This window comes from Ambystoma mexicanum, chromosome 13 (genome assembly GCF_040938575.1).
Source record: "Ambystoma mexicanum isolate Mex_15411 chromosome 13, UKY_AmexF1_1, whole genome shotgun sequence".
Classification (NCBI taxonomy): domain Eukaryota; kingdom Metazoa; phylum Chordata; class Amphibia; order Caudata; family Ambystomatidae; genus Ambystoma; species Ambystoma mexicanum.
In genome coordinates this window covers 371,255,180-371,281,380 of record NC_090938.1, presented here as the reverse complement: position 1 = coordinate 371,281,380, position 26,201 = coordinate 371,255,180, and the positions used below count along the sequence as shown (strand labels likewise).

The following is a 26,201-nucleotide window of genomic DNA, read 5'->3' as shown; positions in this document are numbered from 1 at the left end:
CTCTCCACATTGCAGCCGATCACGCTCTGCTGCTTTCCAGCCTCAGCCCTTGTCCTCTGGGCTCCCTGCTCTGCAGCCTGCCTCACTCCGGCTGCCTACAGCCCTTGTCTTCTGGGCTCCCTGCTCTGCAGCCTGCCTCACTCCGGCTGCCTATAGCCCTTGTCCTCTGGGCGTCCTACTTTGCAGCTTATCACGCTCCGCTGCCTACTACCTACCTTTTTCCGCTGGGTTCTCGGCCTAGCAGCCCTCTACAGTCCTCTGCAACCTTCTACGGTCAGCGGCCCTGCCCCTCAGGGCCCATTCCTTGCTGCCCGGCCCTTCTGGGTTCCTTGCCGTGCAGCCTGCTTTACTCTGCTGCCCTAAGCCCTTTTCCTCTGGGCCCTCTACCTTACAGCCCTGCTCCTGTGGGCTTGCTCATTGCTTTCCTGCTCCTCTGAGCTCTCAACCTTGTTCCTTACTGTCCTCTGCTATCCAATCCTGTTACACGACTTTCCCTTCATTTCCTTCTGCTAGTTTGCTATCAACCTCCTTTTCCTGGATTTGTCTGTAAGTATCTTCTCTTGTCCTGTTTGTAGACCCTTGTGTACAGAGCTTGTCTGTTGGTTCCCATCAGTCAACCTCTGCCCCTTCCCTTGTCTCGTTTCTACATTACAGACACCCATAGCTGCTGTTCCAAGCCATGAGCAAACAGCGTGGGCCTCTGTTATAGCAAACTGTGCAGAAGGCTTGAGTATTTCCTAAGGTTCGTGGAATACTCTTTTCCTATATCTGCATACACCCCAAGAGGGAATTCATTCTGTACCTTTTCCTTGCTACTCTTGCCTACTCTTCGTTCTCTTTCCTTTCAGCTGTGTGTGTGCTTCTCTGTCCACTTTATTTAGGCACAACCACCCAAACCCTTTTTGGGTGTCCTGTGCCACACTTAATAGAGTGCCACCCCTGACAGTGTGGCACATGCTAACAGTCACATTTCTATCTAGATGCGACGCAAGCTAGGTTCAGAATTCTAAGTGTGGTGCATGCTAAGAATCACATATGCTAACAATCACATTTCGGAAATTCCATCTAAGTGTGGCATAGGCTAACAATCATATTTCTATCTAGATGCAACGCGGGCTAAGCTTGAGAATTCCATCTAGGTGTGGCATATGCTAACAGTCATATTTCTGTCTAGATTTGGCGCAGACTAAACTTGAGAAATTCCATCTAAGTGTGGCATATGCTAACAATCACATTTCTCTCTAGATTGGGCGCAAGCTAATCTTTGTGGTTCTCTCGGGGTACGGTACTAGTTAACATTATACTGCAGGCAGTGCTTGCTGTCCAGCCATGAATAGGTTTAGGCTGGTGGTCACATATCTCTCTAATAATGCATGGGGTAGGTCTGTAGCAGTCTAGGCCATTGAAAGGTACGTTAGAGTGGCAGGAGCTTTCTGGAGTAGAATAATTGCTCTACCCCCCACCCATGCCAGCACTGTATGTTGTAGAAACATGTTAGATGCAGAACAGAATCCTTTAACAGGGAAGGACTGCAAAGGAAGAGAGGAATTGAAGGCGATGTTGAAGAGAACAGTGGCAACTGCAAGACAGGCTGTTGGTCCAAAAATTAATTTCTGGTCAGACCCAATGGGTGGCCCCTGTGTCATTTCAAGGGTCAATACGTCATCACGCCCTTGATGCGATAACAGAGGTTCGCAGAAATCATTGGAAATATTAATAGAATATGCTTATTGGCTGCATATGTCCCACGATGTGGAGTTGTATACCCGAGGGTGTTTGGTGTGTGCACAGTTCCAGCCCCCCTCGCCAACACATACAGAGCACCATTGAGGAGGGGTTTCACACTTCCCTGGTCATTTTTGTAAATTCAGTGGCCCAGTCCAAAGGTCACCACAGGGCTACAAATACATGCTAACAGTTACCCGTTTCATGTCTAAATGGTTGGAATGTATACTGTGAGGGACAGGAAATGCGAGATGGACACAAAGTTGTAGATTTCTCAATGTTTGCCATTTATTAAAATAAAGAGGGGTGTGATGAATGCCTATCTTTCACTATCCTAACAAGGATTTTCCTACCTAGAAAACTAAAACTAAACATGACCTAGTGTCCAGAGTTATCTGATCCTCACACTAATACATATATCCAAAGCGTACAAGGTAAATATATCAGTCTTCAATTAAAAAAAACAGTGCAAAAGTCCAAACTTCTAGTTCTTCCTTGCGACCAGGGTTTGGCTACCTTCCCCTGATCAATTCAGGAAAACCCTTGAAAATGTTCTGATTCAACAAGGTTTTGTTCAGGTCAACACAACATGTCTTTCCCATCCAATGCGTCATTTCACTTGGCTAAGTAAATGTCTCTTTCACAAAACACTTATTCAAAAACCATAGCAATTGCCTTCCTCCACACAGTATCCTTCCTGGTAAAGTAAATGTAATTAGTTCATAAACCAAAGCCATACACACATTATCCTTCCCAGAATGTAAAGCAAATATTAGGATATCACAATTATTTTTCCAATGGAATACTTTTGTCAGGACAGCACAGCAATTGTCTTTTGTAATACAATAAACAGTTTCTTTTCACAACACTTATTTATCACAATCACATTTCTTCAAAGTAACTGTTTCTTTCCTGGTATACTCACCTGTCAGGGCCAACTACAACTGGTCCCTTTTCTGGATTACTAGCCTACCAGGAAGAAAAACTCCTACTACAATTGGTTTCATCTGTTAGTGGCAAGATTTGTTCCAGGTTCTCCACACCCATGTGAGGAAGTTGAACAATGATTGCTTGCCCATCTTTAAAGTCTCTTGACTGTTGACAATATGGGCTACGGATTTCCCCCAAATTGGTGTCTTAGGAAAGGGGAATTGTGCCTGTTTTGCCCTTTTGTTTCCATGTTACAGTCTCTTGGCAATGTGGGTTACAAATTTCCACATATTGACATTTCATAAAAAGGAGAATTGCGCCCTTTTTTGCCTTTTAATGCTGCTGGCTCAGTATTAAAATATCTGGTAATAGTTTATGTTCTGTTTGGAGTGCACCAGGGTTACCTTTTCTTGCAGGTCAACTTGCCAGCTTCTCTCGGTGGCTATACGCCACTCTTTGCTGCTACGGTGGACCTTCTGCGAATCGGCAATCCAGTTGACAGCTCTCCTGCACAGCCTTCTTTAGAGCTCCGGCGGATCTTCGAGTCCTCCGGCACCATTGAATGACTTGTGTCAGGAGCACGTCTCCTAGACAGCTGGGCTTCTCTCCCAGCTGCAGACCACGACTGCTTCCTGCTGCGTACACTCTGCAAAAACCGCATGCCTTCTTTTCCTGCGTCTGTTCCTGCTGGCGCTTGCACTCCTGCTTCAGCTCCAACTGCTTCCGTCTCTCCTGACTGCTTCTCTCCTGACTGCTTCTGCGACTCCTTCTCCCTCTTTCATCTCTCTTTTCATCGTCACAAGAAGATGAATACTCCACTTCCTCTGATAGCTATTGCCTCCCATGTGATCCTCCCTCACAATGCCACAGCCAGGGTTAGGATCAGGTAGCAGCTATCCTCCCCTAGCCACTTAAGTGGAGACTTTAGGCTGGGGTTCAGTTAGGTCTCCATAGACAATACCTGTTCCTGACCGTAGTGCAAAGGCAGCAGCTACACGGTAGTGACCCACATATTTTCTAGATTTGGTTTGCCTCAGAGAATAGAATCAGACCATGGGAGCCAACAACCAACCGATGTGGCGGATTCTGGAAGTGCAAAGGAAATCACATCTTTTATCAGCAATCTTTTAGTGGTGGAGTAGAAAGGTGCAACCAATCAATTGGCATTCTTAAAAGGTTTGTGGCTGAAGGAGGGCCTAGTTGTGATTTGCGACTCCCTTTGGTACCAATGCCCATTAGGGCGACACCATCCAAGTCTCTGTCCACATGAGATTACACAAGCAGGAAAATGGTACTTCCCCAACATTTGCTTTATCGGACCAATGAGCAAGTCTTGGTGAAAGCATTCACAATTCATGAATTTGTGCAAGAGTTGGGAAAGCATTTGCATCACGCATTTGCACAGCACAATCTGGAAAGAGCAGCCGAGGGTCCCAAGTCATACTATGACAGGAAGTCATCCGTTATTGGAGTTGGAAATAGGTGACCAGGTGTATACATTCAATTTTATGAAAGGCAAGAGTAATCATACCAAATGTATGGCCTCCTGGCGTGGCCCATTCAAAATTGTGGACAAGGTTTTGCCTGTAGTGTACAGAAAAATGACATAGGAAGGGGATCAGACTGTGGAACAGTTTGTCCACGTTAATCAAATAAAACTGGTTTCACCTGAAACATGAAAGACAGAGGATGGAGCAGTCTGGAGAAACCAGTAAGGAATGAAAAATGTCATTATCACGTCAGGACTAAGGTGAGTAGCTCATGGAAGGGGTAAAAGGATTCACTGTGGCATGTAAGTAGGTGTGTTTATGTTACACCTGGGGGTCTGCATGCTCCTCGCGCCAGTGGGCGTGTGTCTCTTTCAGCCCGTCGCATGGCTGCTCCTGATTGGCAGCGTTGGAAGTTGCCTTGGAGACATGCATTAGCTCCGGTTTCCATGGAGCAAAAGCGTAAGCCGCGTCATGTCAGCTGCTTTCCGCCGCAACCTCACAGACTCTGCCTTCCGCATTGTATTTGAATGTTGCATTCAGCGGTACGACGCTGCTTCCATTTGTATCGTTACTCTATCACTATTGAATTCTGCCTTGATTCCAGACTACGGCTACGCTTAACAGACCTTTCATTTGCTTATCCCTTGTATCTCATTTGTATCACATGCTGACGACTCGGACCACTACACAGACTTCCTCCGTCTTAGGTTCTGCCTCCTACTGACCAGCCGTTGCCGACCTCAGCCTTCATAATGGTCTCTTTCTGTTAGTAACCTGCAAGTCTCAACTGCTGATCAACACTTGGTAAACCTCGATTATTCTCAGGAACTGCCTTTCTGTCATTGCGGGGGCTACACTGCAAAATACTAGACACAAATCTAACGAGTCATTACAGTTTGGGGGTTCACATACTCTTGAATACTATTCTACTCAGCCGATACCACTCAGTGCCATAGTATATTGATTTTCCTCCAGACAAGAACTTCACAAGGGGACCTTGCCAATAAGTTATTCCGGACTACATCCATCAAGTGCACTCACAAACGCTTTGCAGATTAGTGCACCAACCCGTAACTAGCGTGACCCTCGTGCCGCCCGAAAGACTAACCTTCCTGTTTTTTGTTTTATCCCCAACGTTATTTCTGAACTATTGCTTTGTCTTCATAATCCCAACTCAACCTCCTTTGTGGTAAACCAGTTACCTTATATCTTAGTTTTGTCCTACTTAACCGTCAGGTCCCAGGTTGGGGTTTTACTTAGGTTCAGACTCCCCACACCTTCTCCGCCAAAGTACAAGGTATTACAGGGTACGTTTGGGGACAATCTGTATATTGTTCTTCCTCCATTTGAGTTAAACTGTTTCTTGCGCTTTCTTACAGCCTTGGTTTGGCAGTGCGCGTGTTCCCCGCTCTTTTGTGTGATCGATCCTTCCGTCTGTCTAACACTAAAACAGCAGAGGGGTGTATCAGAAAGAAGAGTTCCCTCAAGTTGAGGAGGCCAGGGTTCTGGGTGAACCCCGGCTGACAAGTGAAGATCTGAGGGAGTGTCGTCTCATCGTTCTAGCTGGGTGATTCAAGGTTTTCTACTCAACGCCCTGGCCAGCTCGGTGGCGAGTAACAGTTTGGTGTGGTGTGCCTTAAGGTATGAATCAAAGGTAAGGGTGCATATGTAAACGATAGAACATTTTTTTTTAAGTGTGCATAAATAATTGATGATAGATAAGTAAAGATTGAAATGTATATATATCTAGGAAACATGTTGAGGTTCATTCTAGTGAGCCTTAGAGGAAAGGAGAAACCCCTAAAGGAAAGATTCTATTGCTTGGTACTTAACCCGTCTGTCTCACTGTTCTGGTTTAGAACATTTAATTAGTTTTCGTTGACAAAGGTCTCCTGGAGCCGGATGTCCATGGGGTAGGCCTCAGGATGGGGCAAGATGGAGTCCCGGGGACGAAAAGAAGAGGAGTCCGTAAGGCGGAAGCAGGCTTGTGGGCACAAATGGAAAATCCAGATGACAGCACGGAGAGAGTGGCAAATGTAAAAACTATAACTTCTGAAACTGAGCCTTTTCAAACATGGGAGCCCGATTTATATCTCATTCCAAAGTTAGATACATGTTAGATACACTCGCTTTTATTGTATACCATTGAATTGCCCGCAAAAATTAGGGGTGAGATGTGTTTGGAACTGGAAATAAACCTGAGAAATTCAGTGGTAAAATGGGCTCCGAGACTGGCCAAAGCTTTTCTGGGCCAGATTGTTAATCTGCCCATAGAAAGGATGGCTTTTTTATGCTCTGCAGCAGGCTTCCCTGAAGTAGTACAAGAAATTCTGGGTAGGCTGACTATGGATAGAACATTGAAAAAAGGGGAGCACAACCATGGAAACATCCATGCTTTTGACTTAGAGATTCAGGTTAGGAAGAAGCAAGTACACAAGGATGTAAGGAGGCTGAAGAAGGCCTTAATAGTAGACTACAAACTAAATGTGCGTAGATTGAGACAGGCCCATGTGAATTGGGTGATGGGTAGGACATTTCTGTTGTATATTAAAGATGCTGAAAGAATGCTGGCGTGTATGTCAGGAAACAATGTAGGAAGATTTTGGCAGTTAATTAAGCCTGACGGTAGACAGGGGTATTTGCAATCCCGTTCAATTCCTGAAGACACTTGGGTTAAACATTTCTCGCAAATGTATATGAGCATGGGGGCTAGTACATGTTCAGTGTGGACGCAGGCCGGGTGGAAGGGGGCTCTTGAGTGGGAGCTAAAGGATATTATTTACTTGAGAAAAAGGAGTAAGAGGTCTAATGTTCCAGGCCCAGACGGCCTAACAAATTTAACTTTTAAAGATAATTTGGAGATCCGGTCCAAGGTGCTATCCGATTTATTTTCTAGTATTCTTGCCAAAAAAGTGCTCCCGGAAACTTGGTCTGCGGCCACTATAATCTTGATTTTTAAAGGTGGGGATAGAACGTCAGCCTTGTTCTAGAGGCCTATATCGCTTTTGGATGCCTCAAATAAAATAATTTGCCAAAATGATTCTTAAAGAGCTCCAGAAAATGGGTTAGGGAATCCAATTCTGTGGACATTTATCAGACTGAGTTCCGTCAGGGCATGGGAACAGCTTTAAACAGTTTTGTGCTGTACCTATTGGCTCAGCAAGCCAAAGCCCAAGCCAGACCGGTATTTGTGGCCTTTTTGGATATCAGCAAGGCCTTCGACCATGTTAACAGGGCACTGTTGTGGAAGAAAATGCACGAAAGGGATTGCACGCCGTCATTGGTGGATATACTCCAGGCACTGCACATGGGAACAAGAATTAGATTGAGGTTGGACGCACATGGAGGATACTCATCCTGGATCCCGACAAATAGGGGTTTACGCCAGGGATGTGTATTGGCTCCTTTTCATTTTTGTTCTTACTTGTTGGGTATTGCAGGCCACTTTGGTAAAGCCAACACAAATCCTCCTAGGCTGGGATCTCCGATAAAACAATATTTATTATATGCAGATGACATTGTCTTATGTAACCTAACAGCCATAGGCCTGCAAAGGGCATTGACGGCAGTTGAAGAATTTCTAGAAACTCTAGATTTGTCTTTAAATTCAGAAAAGTCTAAGGTTTTGGTTTTAAAATGTGGGAGAAAAAAATATAGAACATTTCCCTGGAATTTGAAATCTGGTAAACTTGAAGTGGTTTCTAAATTTGTGCACTTATATGATATTCTCGGAGGGCTGGAGTTGGTGGTAGATCTTAAGGCTAACTTTTTACGTGCACTGATAAAGCTGTGTATTTTTGATACTAAGTTTGGGAGATTCTCGATTTGCCCGGCTTTAAAATTGTACAAGCAGCAATTGGTGCCTAAATTGACAAACAGAGCTCAAACCAGAGGTAGACAAATATATTGGTCTAAATTAGAAGGTCTGGTCTGGCATGAGCTTCTCCGGCTACCGGAATCAGTTCCTCTGGTGGGGGGTACTTCTTAAATTGGGCCAACTCCCCATCCAAACGGTTATTAATTTGGGGAAGCCTCAGCTGTTCGCTAGCATTCTAAATCCACTGGTTGCATAAATTTATGAAGCCTTAAATAACGTTTGGAGTACAGGTGGATGTAAAGTCCTGACAGACTGGGTTGCCGACTGTGAAAACATATATTGGAGGAAACAGGGATATTAACAGAGGCATTGGCAATTACTCCATCAGTGGCTAAGCTAAAATGGCTAGACATGTGTGGGCTGGTGTTAGAGAATCCCTACTTCAACACAAATGTTTTGGTGATCATTTTCTCTGGACATGTAAAACTTTTAAATTCGCCTGCCCCGTACCTGAAAATGCACCCTTTGAGGGATTTTAGGTGCCAAATGCTACGAATAAGGCTAAACTTGGTGCAAACACAAGAAATACTAGGGCGGCGATTGAAGATCCTGCGGCAGGAGAAACTGTGCCGCCATTGTCCCATACACATTGAGACCCTCAAGCATTTGTGTGTCCAGTGTCCGACTTTGTGCTCCCTGCGCAACAGAATTTTAACTTTGAAGTACGCCATTGGAGAGGAAGAATTATGGCAAAGGATTTTAAATTGTAAGGAACTGAGTTGTCCATACATATTTTAGTGTTTAAAGGAATGTGCAGTGGTGTTTTAGAAGGTACATTTAAGCATGGTTTAAATTTGTGACAAGTTATTATTCTTGTTTTTGGGCCTTTTAAAATGAATTTGTATTATGTGATTCTTTTTTTTTGGTGTTAAATGTACATTTGTACTAAGAGACAAATAACATAATCAAATTGACACTTGTGTAGCAAAGCTAGCTAGTTAAGTTAACCTGTTCAATGAAAGCACAGCTCACCCTGCAATCCTCTCTTGCCCAATGGGGCGCTCTGCACCCTCTTTTCTGTTCACTGCAAGTTCAAAGGGGCGAATGGGGAGAGTGCAGCAGTAGTCCGTACCAAAGGCATGTGTGGGACAGTGTTGCCAACTCCTCAGTGAAGAAAGTAGCTATTGGCTCCCCTAGAAGTCGCCAGAAGTAGCTAGATGATGTCACTACCTAATTTGCATAATTACCTCCTCTTTCCCCCTACGATTTATGGCTTTTACTGTGGCCCCCTCCCCTTTTAACCATTTTGTTTAGGTCCATCCCCTTAACATACAGTTCCCCTAGAGTGTTTCTGGGGGCGGGCTGGCTACTTAAAGAACAATAAAATTGGTATGATTAAAACTAAACACCTCCCTTTTAAGTTCACTGTGTTTTTGCATTACTCCCATCAGAAAACGGGAGAATGACACACTTTTTTCAATTGGTTTGGAAACTTGCATAAATTAGCAAGTTTCCAAACCAATTGAAAAAAGTAGCTAGATTTGTCGATAGCCGCTTTTTAACAAAATAAAGTCGCTCGGGGGGCGTACTTTCTCACTAAATATAGCGAGAAAGTCGCTAAATTGGCAACACTGGTGTGGGAGTACTAGGCAAGAATTTATTTTTCAAATAATTGCAAACCGGTAGTAATTGTGATTATGCTTTTATTAAGCTAACTACATCCTATCCGGCAAAGACCAGTATGCGTTATATTATATAAGGCAGTCATGCAGTTGCATTCCTAAAACTTTAAAGTTGTTACATAATGCATACTTATAGTATTGACACTGTAAAGCACTGCATCATCTCCATGCTTTACAGTGAAGTTCAGGTAAGTGTTTCTAAATCTCAGTGTCTAACTATATTTAATTTTGTTTTGGGAGATACATCATGTTGACGAGTGAACACTTTTGAAAATGTGCATGATCACACGTGCTTGAGTGAGCAAACCTAGCTCAGTAACTTGCTGGTTACATGCATCTGTGCAACTGGTGTTTAACCCATGAGCTGATCCCATATTCCTTGACATTCTATCTTATCACCCTGTTGCTTTATACCAGCTACCCTGAAAGCGAGATGGCTGCAAACTACAATATTCCACCTAGTTTGCCCAGTTCTCTGCTTGCTATGCCATCCACTCTACTTAGTGCCTTTCTTTCTTCTTACATAATCAATTCACAAAGCTGTTTATGCAAAGTAGTGAACAATAGTTCCAGCCAGTTTTTAAGATCGACAGATCTACTGCAATAGTATACACAATAGTTAGCCTCCCGAGCTCACTTTGCTCTAAAATAAAATTAGGATTACATTATATATTAGTACCTGCAGGAGAGAGCTGGCCAAACTGTTTCCAGAGACTTTTTATGATATCTATTTACTTGTGTCCCTTCATTCAGGTAATCGTTTACAGACACTTATTCAGGGCTCGCAAAGTCTTCACCCACTCAGATTTTATGAAGGACGAGTACCATTTGCAGCTGATGTTTTAAACTTTTATTTAACATTTACTTTGCAGTAAATTTCACAAACGTTTCACTGTGCATGGTTGGCGTCTGGGTGGCAGCAGTGGGCCAAACAAAGTGGGTTTGTGGTGACATGCACCATTTTACAGAAAGCTCATTTAAATGTGTTGTCATCAGTTGCCATGGGTCCAGTGCATGTCTGTTCGATCGAGTAGGTAAACTAAGTTACTCGACCTGCAGGTCTAGTAGAACTTTAAAGAATTTGCAAGGCTAGACTCCTCTCACTAATGTTTTACTTCAGCGGTACACAAGACTGATGTATTATTGCTCATTTTATGTCTTGGGTACACAATCAATTTTTAAAAACTAATTTATGCCTTGCATCATGGAAAGAGACACAGACAACAGATTCAAAGTTGAACAATCTTTTATTAATGAAAACATCAGGATTGAGTAAGGCATAGCTTGCCCAATTCCAAGGTGGGATTTCCCTGCCTAAATAAACTAGGAACGTCAGTGTCAGTAAGTTCAACGTGAAAGTCTGTCTGTGTCTAAATCCTAGACATTCCCTCACAACTAATACAAAACAACGTGTAGGTTATTCGTCAGCTTTCTCTCCCAAATGTATTAAATGAAATACAGTTCTATAAAAAGGTCAGGATGCCCTTCCCCAAGTTCAACACTGTTCCAAGATAACACAGTTTCAGGATACCAAAGCTTAGAGTTCTGTTCCCAAAGCGCAAGAAGAAAGTATCTTGAAGTGTCAGTCTTTAAGCTGAACTTGTTTAATTCATGGTTCCCTTCCCGGAGTCTGAGGTATATCAATATTTGGTTTCCTGCTTTCACTTCAGCAAGCTTTCTTTATCACCTTTGATTCTTTCCTTTAACTTACTAAAGGTGTGGCTTTCATGCAGTTCAACATCCCTTTACTTTTGGATTCCAAAAAAGGCCAGCTTACTTATTTCACTCAAAACAAGTTACTCAGTAATAGTGGCTTTTATTCAGTTCATTCACTCTGGTATTAACCATAGCTTCCTTTCACTTATTTCATTCAATTCGATATTCATTAGAAAAAATGTAGTTGGTTTCATTACATACGTTAAGTTACTTTCACTTGTTTAATTCTATTTGGTATTCAATATAAGTAACATTGTTTCATTTAATGCGCTAGGTTACTCTTGCTCATCTCATTCAGTTCGGTATTTATTAGAAGTCACGTCTGTTTAATTCAATGAGCTAACTTACTTTCTTGCCATTCATTCAGTTCAGCATTCAATATAAATAACAGTTTGCTTCATTCAATTGACCTTTACTGCTTGTTTGGTCTCCTTAGAACACCACTGGTATTTTAAGTGTGCCAGACACTTACCCAGTATCGGCGGGTCCTTTCTGCTTTCATTTTCTGAGGGACAGCCAAACAGCCGGTGCTCTACTTTGCACTCACCGGCTGTTATACGGAGCTTCACCTTCGCCTTCCTGCAGCGCCTGCTGCTTGCCTACCCCGTTTTAGGACCTCTGGTCAGAGTTTACCCCCCAGCAGAATCCCCAGGGCTTCTGGTGGCATACTGGCATCTTGGCTTCTCTTCCTGTGTGGCTTCCACTCTGATCCTTCTGCTGTCAGGTTTCCCATGTCTGTCTGACAGCTGCTGATGACCCCACCTTTTATGTAAACTGTGTTTGTCTAACAGGTTGCAACTGTGAGTCAAGGATTTGCATTGCCTGTGGTTAAGCAAATGAATGCCTTCAGGACTCTTCTTCATCCCAGTTCTTCAATAGGCAATGGAGGTAATCTTCACAGCTCCTAATTGTTTCTTCCTCGTCTGAGCATTTTTATACACATTAAGGGGGAAGTGAAGTGGAACACTTTTATAATAACCCATAAAGGTTGCGGGAAGATCAGGTTGGCTTTCCTGATTGGGGGGGGGGGAATACTGAGATATATTCTCATGTATTTCTTTCATCTGTATCCTTTCTCTTCCTTTTAACATGTCTGGTGCAATACGGCCTCCTACCTTTCTCAGAAACCATGGAACCAGATGAACAGTATCCCATTACATTCTCTGGTATAGGGGGATCTTCCGGAAAGGAAGATATGGAATACTGTGTCTCATCTTTGGGCATCCCACTTCCAATCCCTGAGGACCCTCTATCCAGGTGATCCTCCCTCGCTTGTATGCCCCCAGGGGCAGGATCCAAAAGCGATCTGCATAGAGGATCCCAGGGGAGTAGATGTGAGAACAGCCCTAGGTTTTTCACAGCACAAACCCAAACGAAAAGTATTGCTGACGATGGCTAGGTTCAGAAAATAAAAGCAGCTACAGTGTATTGTGCTTGTAGGGAAGAACAGGATCTGTTCGGGCGGCATGACGATGTGGGATATTCTTGACTGGTAGATAGATTATTGTATCATGGTGAGGATAAGTGTGTGCAGTTTGTTTCAGTTGCTACGACTGACATGCATTTCGTTATACAGAAAGGAGCAAGGCAGTTCAGTGTATATTGGCCAGCAGTAGAAAGGAAATCTATTCACATAGAATTTTTGGAGGGATGGCCCCTGGTAGTGCCCATGAAATTTTAAAAGTTAGAAAGTTTGATACCAGAGGTAAAGAAGATTACTGACATTAAGAAAAGCTTGCAGATATTAGAGGCGGTGCTTAATGAGCAGGAAAATACTTCAGTGTAGTTCTTTCTATGGCCACCCTTTGTACTACTGATAAAAATGTGTACTTTTAACAATGAAGTGGCTGAACAACCTTACTTCACCACAACCATGTGTATAACCACATTGTTCTTACTGGGAGATCCTGTCTCCTGTTGTTGATGGTGGTGTAATAAGAGGACGTTGTGGATCCGTTATGCCCTTACACGCGGGCATAAATTGACGTGCCGCTTGGCAGCTACCCTGGTGACTCATCTCCCAGAAGTCTGTGCAGCAAGAACGTCATGCTGTAAGGATAAGTAAAACCCCAGCAACGCTGCTACTCAATGTCGGCACCTGGGTCTGTGAGCGTTTTCGTTCTGTATTCTGGCAATGCCTTTTGGATTCTTCAACTCCTGGCTTCTGTTATTAGATTCCCCTATCTCGTCTTTCGTAACTCAAACTGTTTGGCTCTCCTGGCCTTGGTTTTTCCTACATGGATTGTATTCTGGATACCCTTCTCTGCTACAGTTCTTTTGGACAGCTGCAGTCTACCAGCGCTTCTGCTTCACGGACTGGAAAGAGAGTGGATTCATATCTAATTGGAGTTTTTGCCTTCAAGGAACTATCCTCTACAATACAAACAATGGATGGCTGCTTTCCTTTAGATTTCGTCCTTGTACCACAAGGGTTAGGTCGCTTCAAACTCTTGCATTCTTTATTTTCCCTTGCTGGGAACGGGTTTCAAGGTCTGTGGACATTTCTTTTAGCTTTTTCCTTACACTATTTCTTGACCACATCACGTGAGAGACGTAAAATCAGGTGGACGGGCGAATGCAAGTGATTTTACCCTAAGCTGTGAGGTTTAACCCTTAATGGTGTCATTGTTTTCTCTTACAGCTTGAGTGGATCTATTGGGCCTTCCTCTGCCCCTCAACCCTTCCCGTAGCCTGCTATTTAAATCTGTGCAGTGTGTTGGGGAGGAATATCTATTGGCTTCAAGGAATCAAGTTGCCCCAGGCCACAACATATGAAGACCACGATCCTTAATACAGTACACTGCAGGCCCACTCCATGCTCCTATTTCTTTTGTTCTCCATAAAGTAAACAAAGAAAGAGATGCGCTTCCAAGAATTGAAAAATCTGTTTGAAATGCAATGATAATCTTATATGATAATGCTTACATTGTATTTTTGGAGGATTATTAAAGACTGAAAGTTGATGGTCTTGATCCAAAAAAACTCTACTCCTGTAAATACAGAAATGGGAAAGTTGCATATGGTTGCTATGATAGTGCACTAGAAAAGGGGGAGTCTGTGGAATCGTGCAGGCCCCAGTTTAGTAGAAAATTAAAAATAATAATGAAAAGGATATGGGGTGGGGAAGATTTTGAAAGGAGGGGACAAGATGAGAGGATTTCCTTTGTAAAAAATAAGATTTGTTTGCTGCCCCATCACGATATCACCTCAGTATAGCTGACCCTTTATATTTATTTCTCTTTAAATTCCAGAGGACACAGCTTAGGGCACACTTCTGCCCCTGCCTCTACCCCTGATGTACGCCCAATCTGCTGAGTTTGAAACTTCGGCCAGCCTCAAATTACTGAGGCAAGGACATAGATTCTGAGCCAATTGATCACGCTGGTATGAACCGGGCTTAACAAAGGGCTGTTCAGCAGTAGCGGACATTGTCACAGGGGTGGAGGACCTATGCGCCTCGTCTGAGGAGGATGTGACTGGAAGTGTATGTGCCACTATGTTCCAGCCAGAAGCGGTCCACCACGTGACACCTTATAGCGATGGACTAATCCCTCGAGGCAATATTCGCTTTTGTTGTAAAGAAGGTGGGAATAGTGTGCTGGAAGGCCCGTTAAGTGGCTTTCGATGTTGTGGGGGGCTGTATTAGATTGAAGGTGGTTTCGTGGGCAGAGCAGGTTAATGGGCTGAGAATGGGTTAGTGATAGGATACTTTGTCTCGCAAGACTAACTGCAATACAATATTGTTGACGTTCACAGAGGGTATGCATACCATGTACATATGTGGGAAGTCGCATGTGCGTCCAAGAATGGTCTCATGGCCCCATCTTTATCAGCAATGTAGGCCTCGCGCTTTTACATATTTATATAATTTAAATACGGTGTGTGTGTTATCCCTCCAACTCCGCCTCTTCCCCACCACTGGGTTGATTGTGCACAACAGGGATAGCTACAGAATGGGGATAACTGCGCACTATCAGCATGATAGGGCGAGTGGACCGCTTGGCTGCGCCTGTTGAAAGTAGCTTTATCTGTTGAAGGCTAATCGTGCCCGTGGAAGTTGATTTAGTGTGATTGGGGTGACTGTTCCTACGATAGTCCACACCAGACCATTGATAGCAGTTTTCAGTTCACGCCCCAGTCACACTGGCATGGCTGAAGGAAGCGGGACAATTATGTGAACCCCCATTTCACAATCGGTTCAGAGGAGTGGTTTTCAATGATCTCTGTTCCTATTCCTCGCTCTCCATCGCCTCAGATACGTTGATAGGACATCCCTCTAGATATTGGCATAGCGGTACACATGATGGAGCAAGGGTATGAAAACAGGGACAGCGCTGGGGCAAACGAAGAACCTCAAAGCGCTTACCCGTATCACCAATGATGATGTATTTGAAGAGGAAGGCGTAAGACATGATGTTGCTGCTGCGCCAGGGCCTCTTGTCTCCAGAGACACCAGCAGCACACCAGGGACGCTATTCTGAATCAGGGACGAGTCTACTGTTGCAGGAGACACTCTACCCGGCCAGTTGAAAGGCTCTACTGCTCCAGATGGCGTGGATTTCTACAACTATAATGCGCCACGAACCAATTCCAACTTGCTGACAAAGAAAGAAAGCCGTGCACCCGATAAAGATGGGTATATATTTTCACCAGACTCGTACGAAGACATTACTGCTGTTTCTGATAGGCTCCAGTGGTCGGTTCCTTTCTATTTGATTGCCCTAAAGGGGAACTTAATCCCTTACCAAGATGGCCGTCATGCTTTGGATATATACAGCATCTCTTTTTCAATTTACAGTTGCCCATGTCAGATCCACAATTGTCTCTCTTTTTTCGAAAACTATCGTTTGCATGCAACGTTGGTTGCATCAAATAATTGATGCCATACGATGCTCACTTCTTAGAAAGATACCTCCACTTGACTTAACTGGTACAGCAGATCCAAGTTTCGTTAAAAGCGCAGATGGTCGGTTTCCAAAACAAAGATAGCTGCGCCCTTACCAAGCAAGAATCCATCCTGGAATTGTCCTCTTCACTTAAAGTTTCACAGTAACACCAGAAGCAAAATGTTTTTCGAAACACGTTATCATATGGTTACAATGCTATAATGAACAGTCAATTGCAAGCATATTAGCATTATATATTATGCACACTCATGCTGTGAGGTTTTAGGCACAACGACACGTTTAAGAGCATCAATCACAAATGCTTTCTGAACAAGTTATTGAATCTGGTACGGTGCCGTATGAAGCAACTCAAATCCAACATGGCTCCCGAATTACACAGTATGAACACTACCTCTACCACCTTGTGAACAGGAAACTCCTGTTCCGTCGCTTCCTTTAGTGGCACTAGCCGCCATGTTAGGTGAGGCAGGAAGGAGAGGAACAAGAAGGAGGAGAGGCAGGGGAGCGGCGGTGACGGCTGGGGCGATGGAGGTAAGGTCGGCTCGTGAGAGGCGGGTACGATCTCAGAGAGTGAAGGGACCGGGACCGAGGGAGAAAGGAAAGGCGTGTAAAAACATTGTACAGGGGGATCAAATCTTTAAAAAGATGTAAGTCTTTTTCTCCCTTAATCACAAAAAGGCCCCGATCCAGCCTCTACTACTGATTAAGATGTCCACCCACCCATCACTTTTTCCTAGCTTATTCCCCGACATCTTGCAAACGTATACGATCGGTCCTTTCAATGGTCAATAGCAGATCTCTCAAATTTCTGGTGGCCATGTCTGAGAAGTACACCCAGCCCTGTTTTTCTCCTTTGTATTCCGGGACTTGGATTTTTTTCTTTGATATTTGCAATTTAGGAAAAGCACAAGTCTCAGAATTCAAAGCAAAACCAGGACTGCAGTGTGCACTGCCTTCTCATGCACGGCCCGGGAAACTTGAGAGTTCTGGCAATTGTAAACTAAACAGTTTCTGGATTAGGTCATAAAGGAACATTATTTGCTCCCTAAGTGGGAAACGAAGCCTCTCCTCTATTAACTCTGCATTCCCAAAGGAAGGACATTAGTATCCCACCTCAATTATCGTGATTAAACTTCGAGACGAATCCCCTTAATAATGATGAAAGTACCCACATTTTAACCAATAAAATGCCATCACATCCCTGGATTATCAGGCTGTCCTTTAGGTATCTGTTTTAACACATAAGCAATACATATGTATCCACAATATTCTAAGGATGGACACCATAGCAAGGATAAGGTCCCCAAAAATGCTATGATGAAGACACCCAAAATATCAAGCTAATTCCTCAAAAAAGTATTGAGGTTAGTACCCCTCCCAGTATCCGACTATGGTCTGTGTATATATATATATATATATATATATATATATCAGATTTTCCTTAAATATAGAACAAACCCTTCCAAGAAAAGAAGCAGAGCAAACATTGAAGGATGAAGAGTTCCAGTATTTGCAAACTGGAAGTGAAAATATCAGGATAGAGATTGGACGCATTGGGCCCAGGGGCTGACATAAGAAATCGAGAGTTCCTCACAAAGAGTGAGGTGCCAATTATGGAGGGTCAAGGGGAGACAGACCAGAAGTTGCCATTATTAATTAACGTTTATTGAAAATAATAAGAAAATGCCCATAGCTTTTCCTAAGCTATGGTTTTCCCTACCTAACACAATAAGGTTCTTGTCCTCCGTAGTGCAGTCCAAAGTAAAAGTATGTCCTCCGTCCAAACCTAAGCTGTTCTAACCCTACAACTAATACCAGGGATCGAAATTAATATTGGATAAGCAGAAGCTAAAAGCATCTCCTCTGTTCTGCATTAACTAGTGAGCAGGAGCTACCACTGAGGAACTAGAAGCTAGTGCATCTAACTTCAATATAATATACAAATGTAACATTTTGTCCATTATTTATGTACCCTTGTGCTTTGAATGTCATAGAGATGTTTCCTAATGCTTATTATTGATTGTCTCAACCTCACAGAGTTAATGTCACATAAGCACGTTTGTTCAGCATCAGGTGGCCAGTGGAGCTAACAGTAGCTCCTCGTAGCTGTTGGTGCTAAGCCAACCAGGCTCTTCTGGGCTACAAGCAAGAGCTAAATAGCTCCCAGCTCCTCTCAATTTCGAACCCTGACTAATACTAAATAGCTAAAATCCAGGAGAATGACTCCCTTCTCCTGAGCTGCTTCCTCAGCAAGCTTCTTTTCCACGCCCTTTTGTTCCCTTTCAGCTTTTAAAATCCCTCTGCGCATATGCTCTGCTTGAGGTTCCTTCACTCTATTCTTCTCATATGAGCTTGAAAGTCTCACTCTGACACCCAATTTATGTCTTGAGGATTATAAACAGCTATCTGCTTAGCAGAGCTCGTAATCCTCAGATCTCTTGGCTTTTCACTGGGATGAGTATGATTAGCCCAGTGATGATTTTTGCTCTTCTGGGTATTTAGTCTTTCACTGGGATGAGTATGCTGAGCCCAGTAATTATTCTCGCTCTTCTTGCTACTTGGTTTCTCACTGGGATGAGTGTGCTTATCCCAGTAATGATTAACACTCAGTAATGATTCTCAGTCTTCACAGTACTTGGTCTCTCATTTGGACGAGTAGGATGGGCCCAGTACTGATTCTAACTGTTCTTTAGCTTGTCTTTCATTGAGATCAGGATGATGAACCCAGTAAAGATTCTCGATGTTCTTCTTAGGTTGTATCTAACAGGAATGAGTATGATTAGCCCAGTGATGTTTTCTCCTCTCCTCTATTTGTATCTCACTGGCACCATTGTATATTGCCCTGAGATATTTCTCCCTCTCCTTAAAAACCTGTGTCTCACTGGAACGAGTACTTCAGCATTATATTTGTTTTTCTCACTGTGACGATTATGACTATGCTCATCGTTATAACCCAGGGGTCAACATTGAGATTGGATAAGCAGGAGCAAAGAGCAGCTTCTGGGTATGCAGCATTAACCAGTCACCAGAAGCTACCACTGGGGAACAAGGTGCTAGTTCACAACGTTCTGCATGTCGAACTTCCACATGAGATGCAAACATTTTAATTTGCTCCATTATTTATGATCCCTTATGCTTTAAATGTTGTATACATATTTCCTAATGTTTATGTATAGATTGTCCCAAATGCATACAGTTAAATTCACGTGGGTGTTTTTGTTTGACGTTAGCTGGTCTGTGGAGCCAAAAGTAGCTCCTGGGAGCTATTAGTTTAAAGCTAACCAGGCTCTTCAAAGCAACAAGCAGGAGCTAAATGGCGCCCGGTTCCCCTGAATTTCAAACTCTGTAACCGCCCCTCTCACCGGGTCTCTCGCTCTCCCTGTTAACTTCTGTGTAGTGGGGCTGCATCACCCGGTCAGCGTTCTGCTTCTTAGTTTGTCTTCCTCTTGTCGGGATGGTTCTTGCTCTGAGGTCACTTTCTTCATCCAGCACCTTGCAGCTTGCTTCTAGGGGGTGGTCTTGGCTTCAGTTAGGGCAATGGTGCACCTGTTTTCCTGGAGGGCCGAATGGACCACACAAGTCCCAAACTAACCATGGCAATGAGTGGGTGGTAGGTGCTTCAGTGCACGAATTTGAGTTCAAATTAAACCTCTTGGTTTTAAGGTGTATGTTTTCTAACTTTTTTACTGTAACACGTGGCATTACCACTGATTTATTTGTATTAGGAGAATGAAAGTATGTTCTGCATGTATCGTGATGCAAAGATAAAAACTGGACCACAATGGTTTCACAAATCTACATTACTGAACCTGTGACTGACAGACTTTAGGTCAGGCACCACTATATTAAACTATGTGAATTGTCCTGAAGGGCTACGTTCAGCCCACAGGTTGCATTTTGTGCACCACTGGATTAGGGGGTTCTCTCTCCCTGGTTCGGCCACCACTCCCTCTTCGTGTGTGCCTCCTGGGACAGGATTCAACTTTGCAGGTTCTCTAGCTTGCTCGTTGAACAGGGCGGCTCTGGAACCTATCCTCTGCAGCTTCCATCCTTCCTTGTGTGTCCCTTCTAGGAGTAGAGTCAGCTTGACAGACTCTCGCTAGTCTGCCCCTCGAACATTGCAACTCTGGCACCTGTTCTCTACAGCTCCTCCTCAGCTTGGGAAGCAGCGTTTTCCTGAATTCCCCAGCATCCCTCATGCAGCTAGTTTTAAACTCCTGGGTGTCACTCTTGATGATCTCTCTCTCTCTCTCTTCCTGCTTTTATGATGCTGCTCTGGGGCTTCCCCAGCCTTTCGTGGAAGTCCTTCTTCTGTATCTTAGTCATTTTCGCTATGACTTCATTAGTTTTCTTCGCCTCAGTACCAAGCACTTGTTTTCACATGAAACATCGCAGTAACAGATGTATAAGGATTCTTCCTCCAGGGTTTACATTGTTGGATTGCTGAGTAAGTTGGGAAGGGAATTCCTCATTGCAACAGGAGTCATTGTCCCCATGGGAGGAGTTTCTCCCAGTGTGGTTCCTCTCGCCTCTATTCCTAGGCAAGGTATCACATAGCAGGCTCACCTCCCTAGCCCCACAGGGAAAGGCTCCCCTGGGGAGAAGTGACGTAATCCTGCTATTTGTCACAACCCACTTAAAAACGAAACAGAGGAAATGAAAGAGAATAGACAAATGGCCATTGAAAATGCAGAGTTGCTCCACCCATTACTCAAGATTTTTCCCCAGAAATATTAAAATGCACCTATCTGAGCACACAATTCCCAGTTTCAAGAGCACCTTGAAGTATATAAGACTCGCCCAGTTTCCAAAATAGTAAAAATTAATATTTCCTTTCTTCCCCTCTTTTTTGAACATGGATGATAAACTGATTCATGGACAGTTTTTCAGCCTAACCAAAGATATATATATATATATTTTTGTTTATTTGGTTGGCTAAAAATATCAACCTTTCAAAATAAAACATGTTGCATAATACAAAAAATAAAATGAGGAATATTAACAAAATCATAAAGACACTAATAATTCTCTTTGACAACTTAAATATGATGTCAAAACAATTCCATCAAGATAATGTCCCACAAGATGTACAGAACAAACAAATCAACTTCAGGAAGAATTAAATCCAACCCTACAAGACATTACACAGTTGACAATACAAGTAGAGACCAGCAAATGAGGCTTTCCAGTGGCGAAGTGGAGTGCCCAAAAATAGCACAACTCTGCTGAAGTTGGAACAGTCCATGTTATATTCTTGCCATAGTTTCATTGCAATTAGACATTCGGTTGTAACAGAAAAATTGCATCAAGAAAATGAACTATGGCAATTTTTTATGGTAAGCTTGGAGTTGGAAAATATGAATTGCCATATAGTTTTGGAATCTAAAGATCGATAGATGCAAATCACATTTTTGAAATACAGTTGTCGTTCCCTTGCCAAAGCTGGACAATCTACAATTAGGTGCTGCAGAGTTTCTTGTTGCAAATGGTCAGCACAAAACCGACAAAGTTCTGGTCACTTGGAATCTGACCCCTTTTTGCTAGCAGAACAGTGGTTGGCCACAGGTTAAACCTGAAACGCAGATATTTGTAATGAATGTGCGGGGCTGGACACTTTACCAAATAATCAGCCATGCTACGAATTTTTTTATGGCCAAAAGGAGCCTTGTTGAAATCTTGGAGAGAGTCACATTTAGCACAGTTGCTGATCCAATCAAATTCAAAAAGTTTGTTCTTCGCTCGTAGGGGATTCTGCAGTAGAAGATCTAACCAAAGATATTGGGATCATTGGACAACTAGAAAATATCCCCCTCCAACATCGGCGAACAGAATAAATACACTCTTCCTTTGAGAGGCAGTCTCCTGTACATCATTGCTACTGTGTGAAAAGGGCTAGGACCGACCTGTGCCTCAAAACAAAAACTCAAGATCGGATTTGGTGTGAGGACTTTGTTTCTACCCCAAAACGCCCTTTGCCCCAGTCATGGCTGCTGTGGGCCCATGTGGAATTATTGTACCCATTGTTTGAAGTACACACACATTAAAGATAGACGATGGCCCCTTTCCATTTGTCACCACTAAGGTTCACTCTTGTGCTGTTTTGTCTCTTTTTGGCTCTGTAAAATAAAGTCTGTGTCTCGTGCTTGAACTTTTGGGTGCGTTGGAGGGTGATATCCGAACGGGCCCTTTTCAGAGGATGTATACTAAGGAGGTTAACGGTTTGATGCTGGGAAACAAAGTTGACTCTATAGGGTTGTGGGGGCGTCTCTAGCAAACTTTTCAAAAGATGAAAAATCTCTCCTCAGTGTATTCGGAATAAGTGATAAAATCAAAAAACACACTACCCGCTTACAAAATGCAGACAGAAAAAGACAATAAGATCATTCCAGTCTGACCATTTCCTTTTTTCAGAACACACGGACTCTTCAATTCTGTGGCTTTACCCCAAACATATTGCCCTTTCTGTGTCTGGGTATGGAATTGTGCGTTCTTTTAGGCCTTCCAAATATGAACAAGGTAATTTCCGTGCGGACCCCACCTCATCTGGTTTCTGCCCAAGCTGAGGTGTTGCCATGTGAAAGTAAGAACGGAGCGGATGAGGGTAGGCATTCTTCCTCAGCATGCAAGTCTGTATAACTGGGCTTGAACCTGACAACCAACGGTGCCTACACATTTCCCATTGCACCCCCTCTGATACCCCACCCTTCATGTCTAGAAGGCCCAAACATGCAGAAACACTGTTGGCTGTCTCTTTAGTAAGAGACTTTGGCTTGAAACAAGATTACCCTTTCAGAAACACTGGTAGTCTAGCAATACCTAATCAAAACATTGAGGTAGAACACGGGTGCCTATTGCCATGAATACTATACACTCAATGGTAATGCAGTGACTGTGAAAGCTCTTGGGTGTTAGCCCCATTGTATTAAAGATCTGAATACAGTCAGGGATTCTTGAAACATTTTCTAAGGAGAAATGTGTTCCTGCATAAGCATCTGAAAAGAGATGTCTAAAGAGGTTCTTGAATGCCTGACGGACAGTGAAGAACAAAAAGTGTACGCCTATTTTGCAAAACTGGCCGAATTTTCTGTGTTGGTGGGATTGCGGGGAAAATAACATGGCAATTCGAGTCTGGTCTCAATAAAAAGTCCCCTTTTATTGTTCTATTTTTTTCTTAAAGAAAATTCTTAAAACGGTATGCAAATGACCTTAAAAAGAGACGTAACTATTGCACACAACACATAATACAGCACTTTTATTATCCTTTTTTTAAAATCCTCAATGAGTTAATATTCGTGCCTACCTACAGTGCTTTTTATTTACAACACAAACTGCCCCCATTTGTAATCATTAATTTCTGTTTATCTGACGATGAGGCCTGCCTCAACCGTTTGGAGTCAATTGATTTAAAGTGAATTTAAAAGATTCGTACAGGCGGCACACAGTGCTTTAATGAGGAGAAGCAACTTGTGAACCGTATTGAGGACCCATGTATTCATATTTGGCAATCATTCTTAAATATGTATAATATCTTGAACGCAGTACATCATTGAAGCTACATTTTTGGCAGTTTGCCATCAGTTTGTTGTTTTTTCCTTTTGATTTGAAACATACATTCTTTTCTGTCATGCAGCAACGTCATTTAATCAAAATACTAGGGGTAGCGGAAGTGATATCACATGACCCTTCACTGCTGATGACATCACAGGAAGTGATGTCTTTAGACCCCACCCCAAGTGACATCACAGGAAGTGATGGCACACGACCTTTCACCCATTGACAACACAGGAAGCTGCATTACATAGCATTGCTCCTCAATGCACAGAGAAAAAGATAATTACAATATCACTGTAATACGATATACATTTCATACAAGAATAGATCACCATATGTAGCATTAATATGGTAATCTATTTTAGTGGTGATAATAGGGCCATATTACCAAATTATTGTGAATGTAAATTACTGTGAATGTTAGCAGACATCAACATAACAACCTGGACTATTGTACATCACTCGGGCTAAACTGTAAACGCAGCATCTCGAAGAGGCCTAGACCTCAAAGCGCAGGCATCCAGTGCCTGTCAAGTGTCTGGCCACAGACTGGAACCAACAACTGAACCACACAAGTCCAACCAGAAAAACAACGGTCCAGAGGATTGGCCAGAGTTGTGTCAGTGGTTATGAATGATTTGTAACTTTCCAGCCATCACCTTTCTGTTTTTCCTGTTTGGTTAGTAACCCACCGTTTTTTTTTTTGTTAGAGGGGAAGGATGTGTTGTAGGTCACAGTAATTGCAGTTTTTTTTAAATTTTAAAATGTAAATGGCAGTAGCAGCTCTGAGTTCACCCCTAGAAAAGGCCCATTTTTATTATTTTCTTTGGTGCTTTATATCTTGCTTAATGCCATCCTCCTCCAGCTTTCAAGCACCGCAACAGGAACTGAACCCATGTTGCACTGCATCCACTTGTTTGCAAAGCAAGTGCATTGCCCCTGAATTATCCTTCCAAATTTATACTTATTTGCTTGAGGAAGGAACACATGGTTTATTTCAAAGGCGGAAGGCAACTTCATGTAAATAATCTCACCTTGCGTCTATCTACAGTGTGCCTGTGAAGCAGGTCTGGCAGATCTGGGCCAGGTGTCACAGTGCTCAGGCAGAATGGGTGGCTGAAACCACTGGGGCACATCCCTCTCATCACAGGCTCAGTGGCTCACTGGATGTGCAAAGCAGACAACAAGAAACACTGATTAGATTTGCGTTCATGCTGTGCTGTCACTGAGTACTGAAGGATGCTCTTACACATTCCCAGCTAGCTAGACCTAGCCCCCATAGCCTTCCTGTTGCTACAGTACTGGACATGAGCTGCACAGACAGCCCCGCCTCTGTACCCAACCATTCAGGAATTCTTCACTAATGGACTTCCTGTCAGTGATGGCGGCATCATGGTTTTTCCTGCTTCCCGTCTATTTCTCAGCTATCTAGATTCCAGGTGAAAAAAGCAGTGGCACATTTAGCTGCATTTACAACTGCCTTTTTCAGGTGCAGCACAGATATCTGCTCTTGGCAATGCCTCTTTGTCCAGTGACCTAGGGGTAGCACGGACAGGTCTAGTGGTAGCAGAGGGGCAGGGTTATCAGATGCTACCCCCAAATGACGTCCCTGCTGCCATGTAGGAAAGGATTCCTTCAATTACAGACTGCATACATCACAATGACAGAGCTGGGTTATTTAAAAGTATTCTTGCTCTACCGTGGCAGTAGTGAATGGGTTCTCTATTCTACCTACTTATAGAAATTGCTTCCCCTTTTGCCAGTGAGTGTCTAGCCTTCCAGAGTGAGGCACTCCCATTGCTCTGCAAAGTTCACAGCCATGCACTGTAACACAATGATTTTCAGATTCGTAATTTTGTCTGAAGTCCTGTATAACCCACGCTTGTTGGGGGTGCAGGACCAGGTCAAACCCGGCAGAAGCGCATAGCCACACATTGGTTGGGCTGCCTAATGGCAGTGTGATTGGATCATTAATTCCTCCTAGTTTCTTACTCTCCCTGACTAGTTAGGGTTCTGAGGAACTTCTTCCTCCTCCCCCTGCTCCCCAATCAACACAGACTCAACTCAGATGGAATGGGGATTAGAGGGGCACGTGAGAATCTGGCCGAGATGGTGGCTCATCTTTGAGCTCCGGAACCACCTCAAAGTAATACTTCTGTAACCTGTGGAATGGAGCACTCCTGCCTGCATATGGAGCACAGGTGGTGATCCATTACAGCTAGGGAACCCGGGGGCGGGGGGGCGCCTCTGAGCTAGCCGGGGCTGAACACGTTGGTGGTTTCCCCAGGGCCTTGTGGCGGTGCAGTTGATGCTGTGGGACGCGAAGAGGAGCCAGACCTGCAGAGGGCTCAGACCCACAGGCTGCACTTCCTCATCGAGACTC

The 26,201-nt window shown here is 43.5% G+C and overlaps 2 protein-coding genes across 4 annotated transcripts in view; one reads left to right on the top strand and one right to left on the bottom strand.

Moving 5' to 3' along the window:
* The window catches only part of RAB2B (RAB2B, member RAS oncogene family), a 635,145-nt gene extending 619,226 nt beyond the window's left edge, over positions 1-15,919 (bottom strand). Inside the window, exon 1 of one of the 2 annotated variants that reach the window (XM_069633906.1) lies at positions 15,727-15,919. Coding sequence is in view for 1 of the 2 variants with exons in the window: in XM_069633905.1 (XP_069490006.1) it covers positions 15,727-15,772 (46 nt within the window). In the remaining variant the exon portion in view is untranslated. The remainder of the gene's footprint in view (positions 1-15,726) is intronic. The other variant, XM_069633905.1, reaches the window with a different exon arrangement.
* Positions 15,920-16,693: 774 nt separating this feature from the next.
* The window catches only part of TOX4 (TOX high mobility group box family member 4), a 583,240-nt gene continuing 573,732 nt past the window's right edge, over positions 16,694-26,201 (top strand). The window contains exon 1 of one of the 2 annotated variants that reach the window (XM_069633904.1): positions 16,694-16,798. In XM_069633904.1, coding sequence (XP_069490005.1) covers positions 16,721-16,798 — 78 coding nt within the window. In that variant the 5' untranslated portion in view covers positions 16,694-16,720. The remainder of the gene's footprint in view (positions 16,799-26,201) is intronic. The other variant, XM_069633902.1, reaches the window with a different exon arrangement.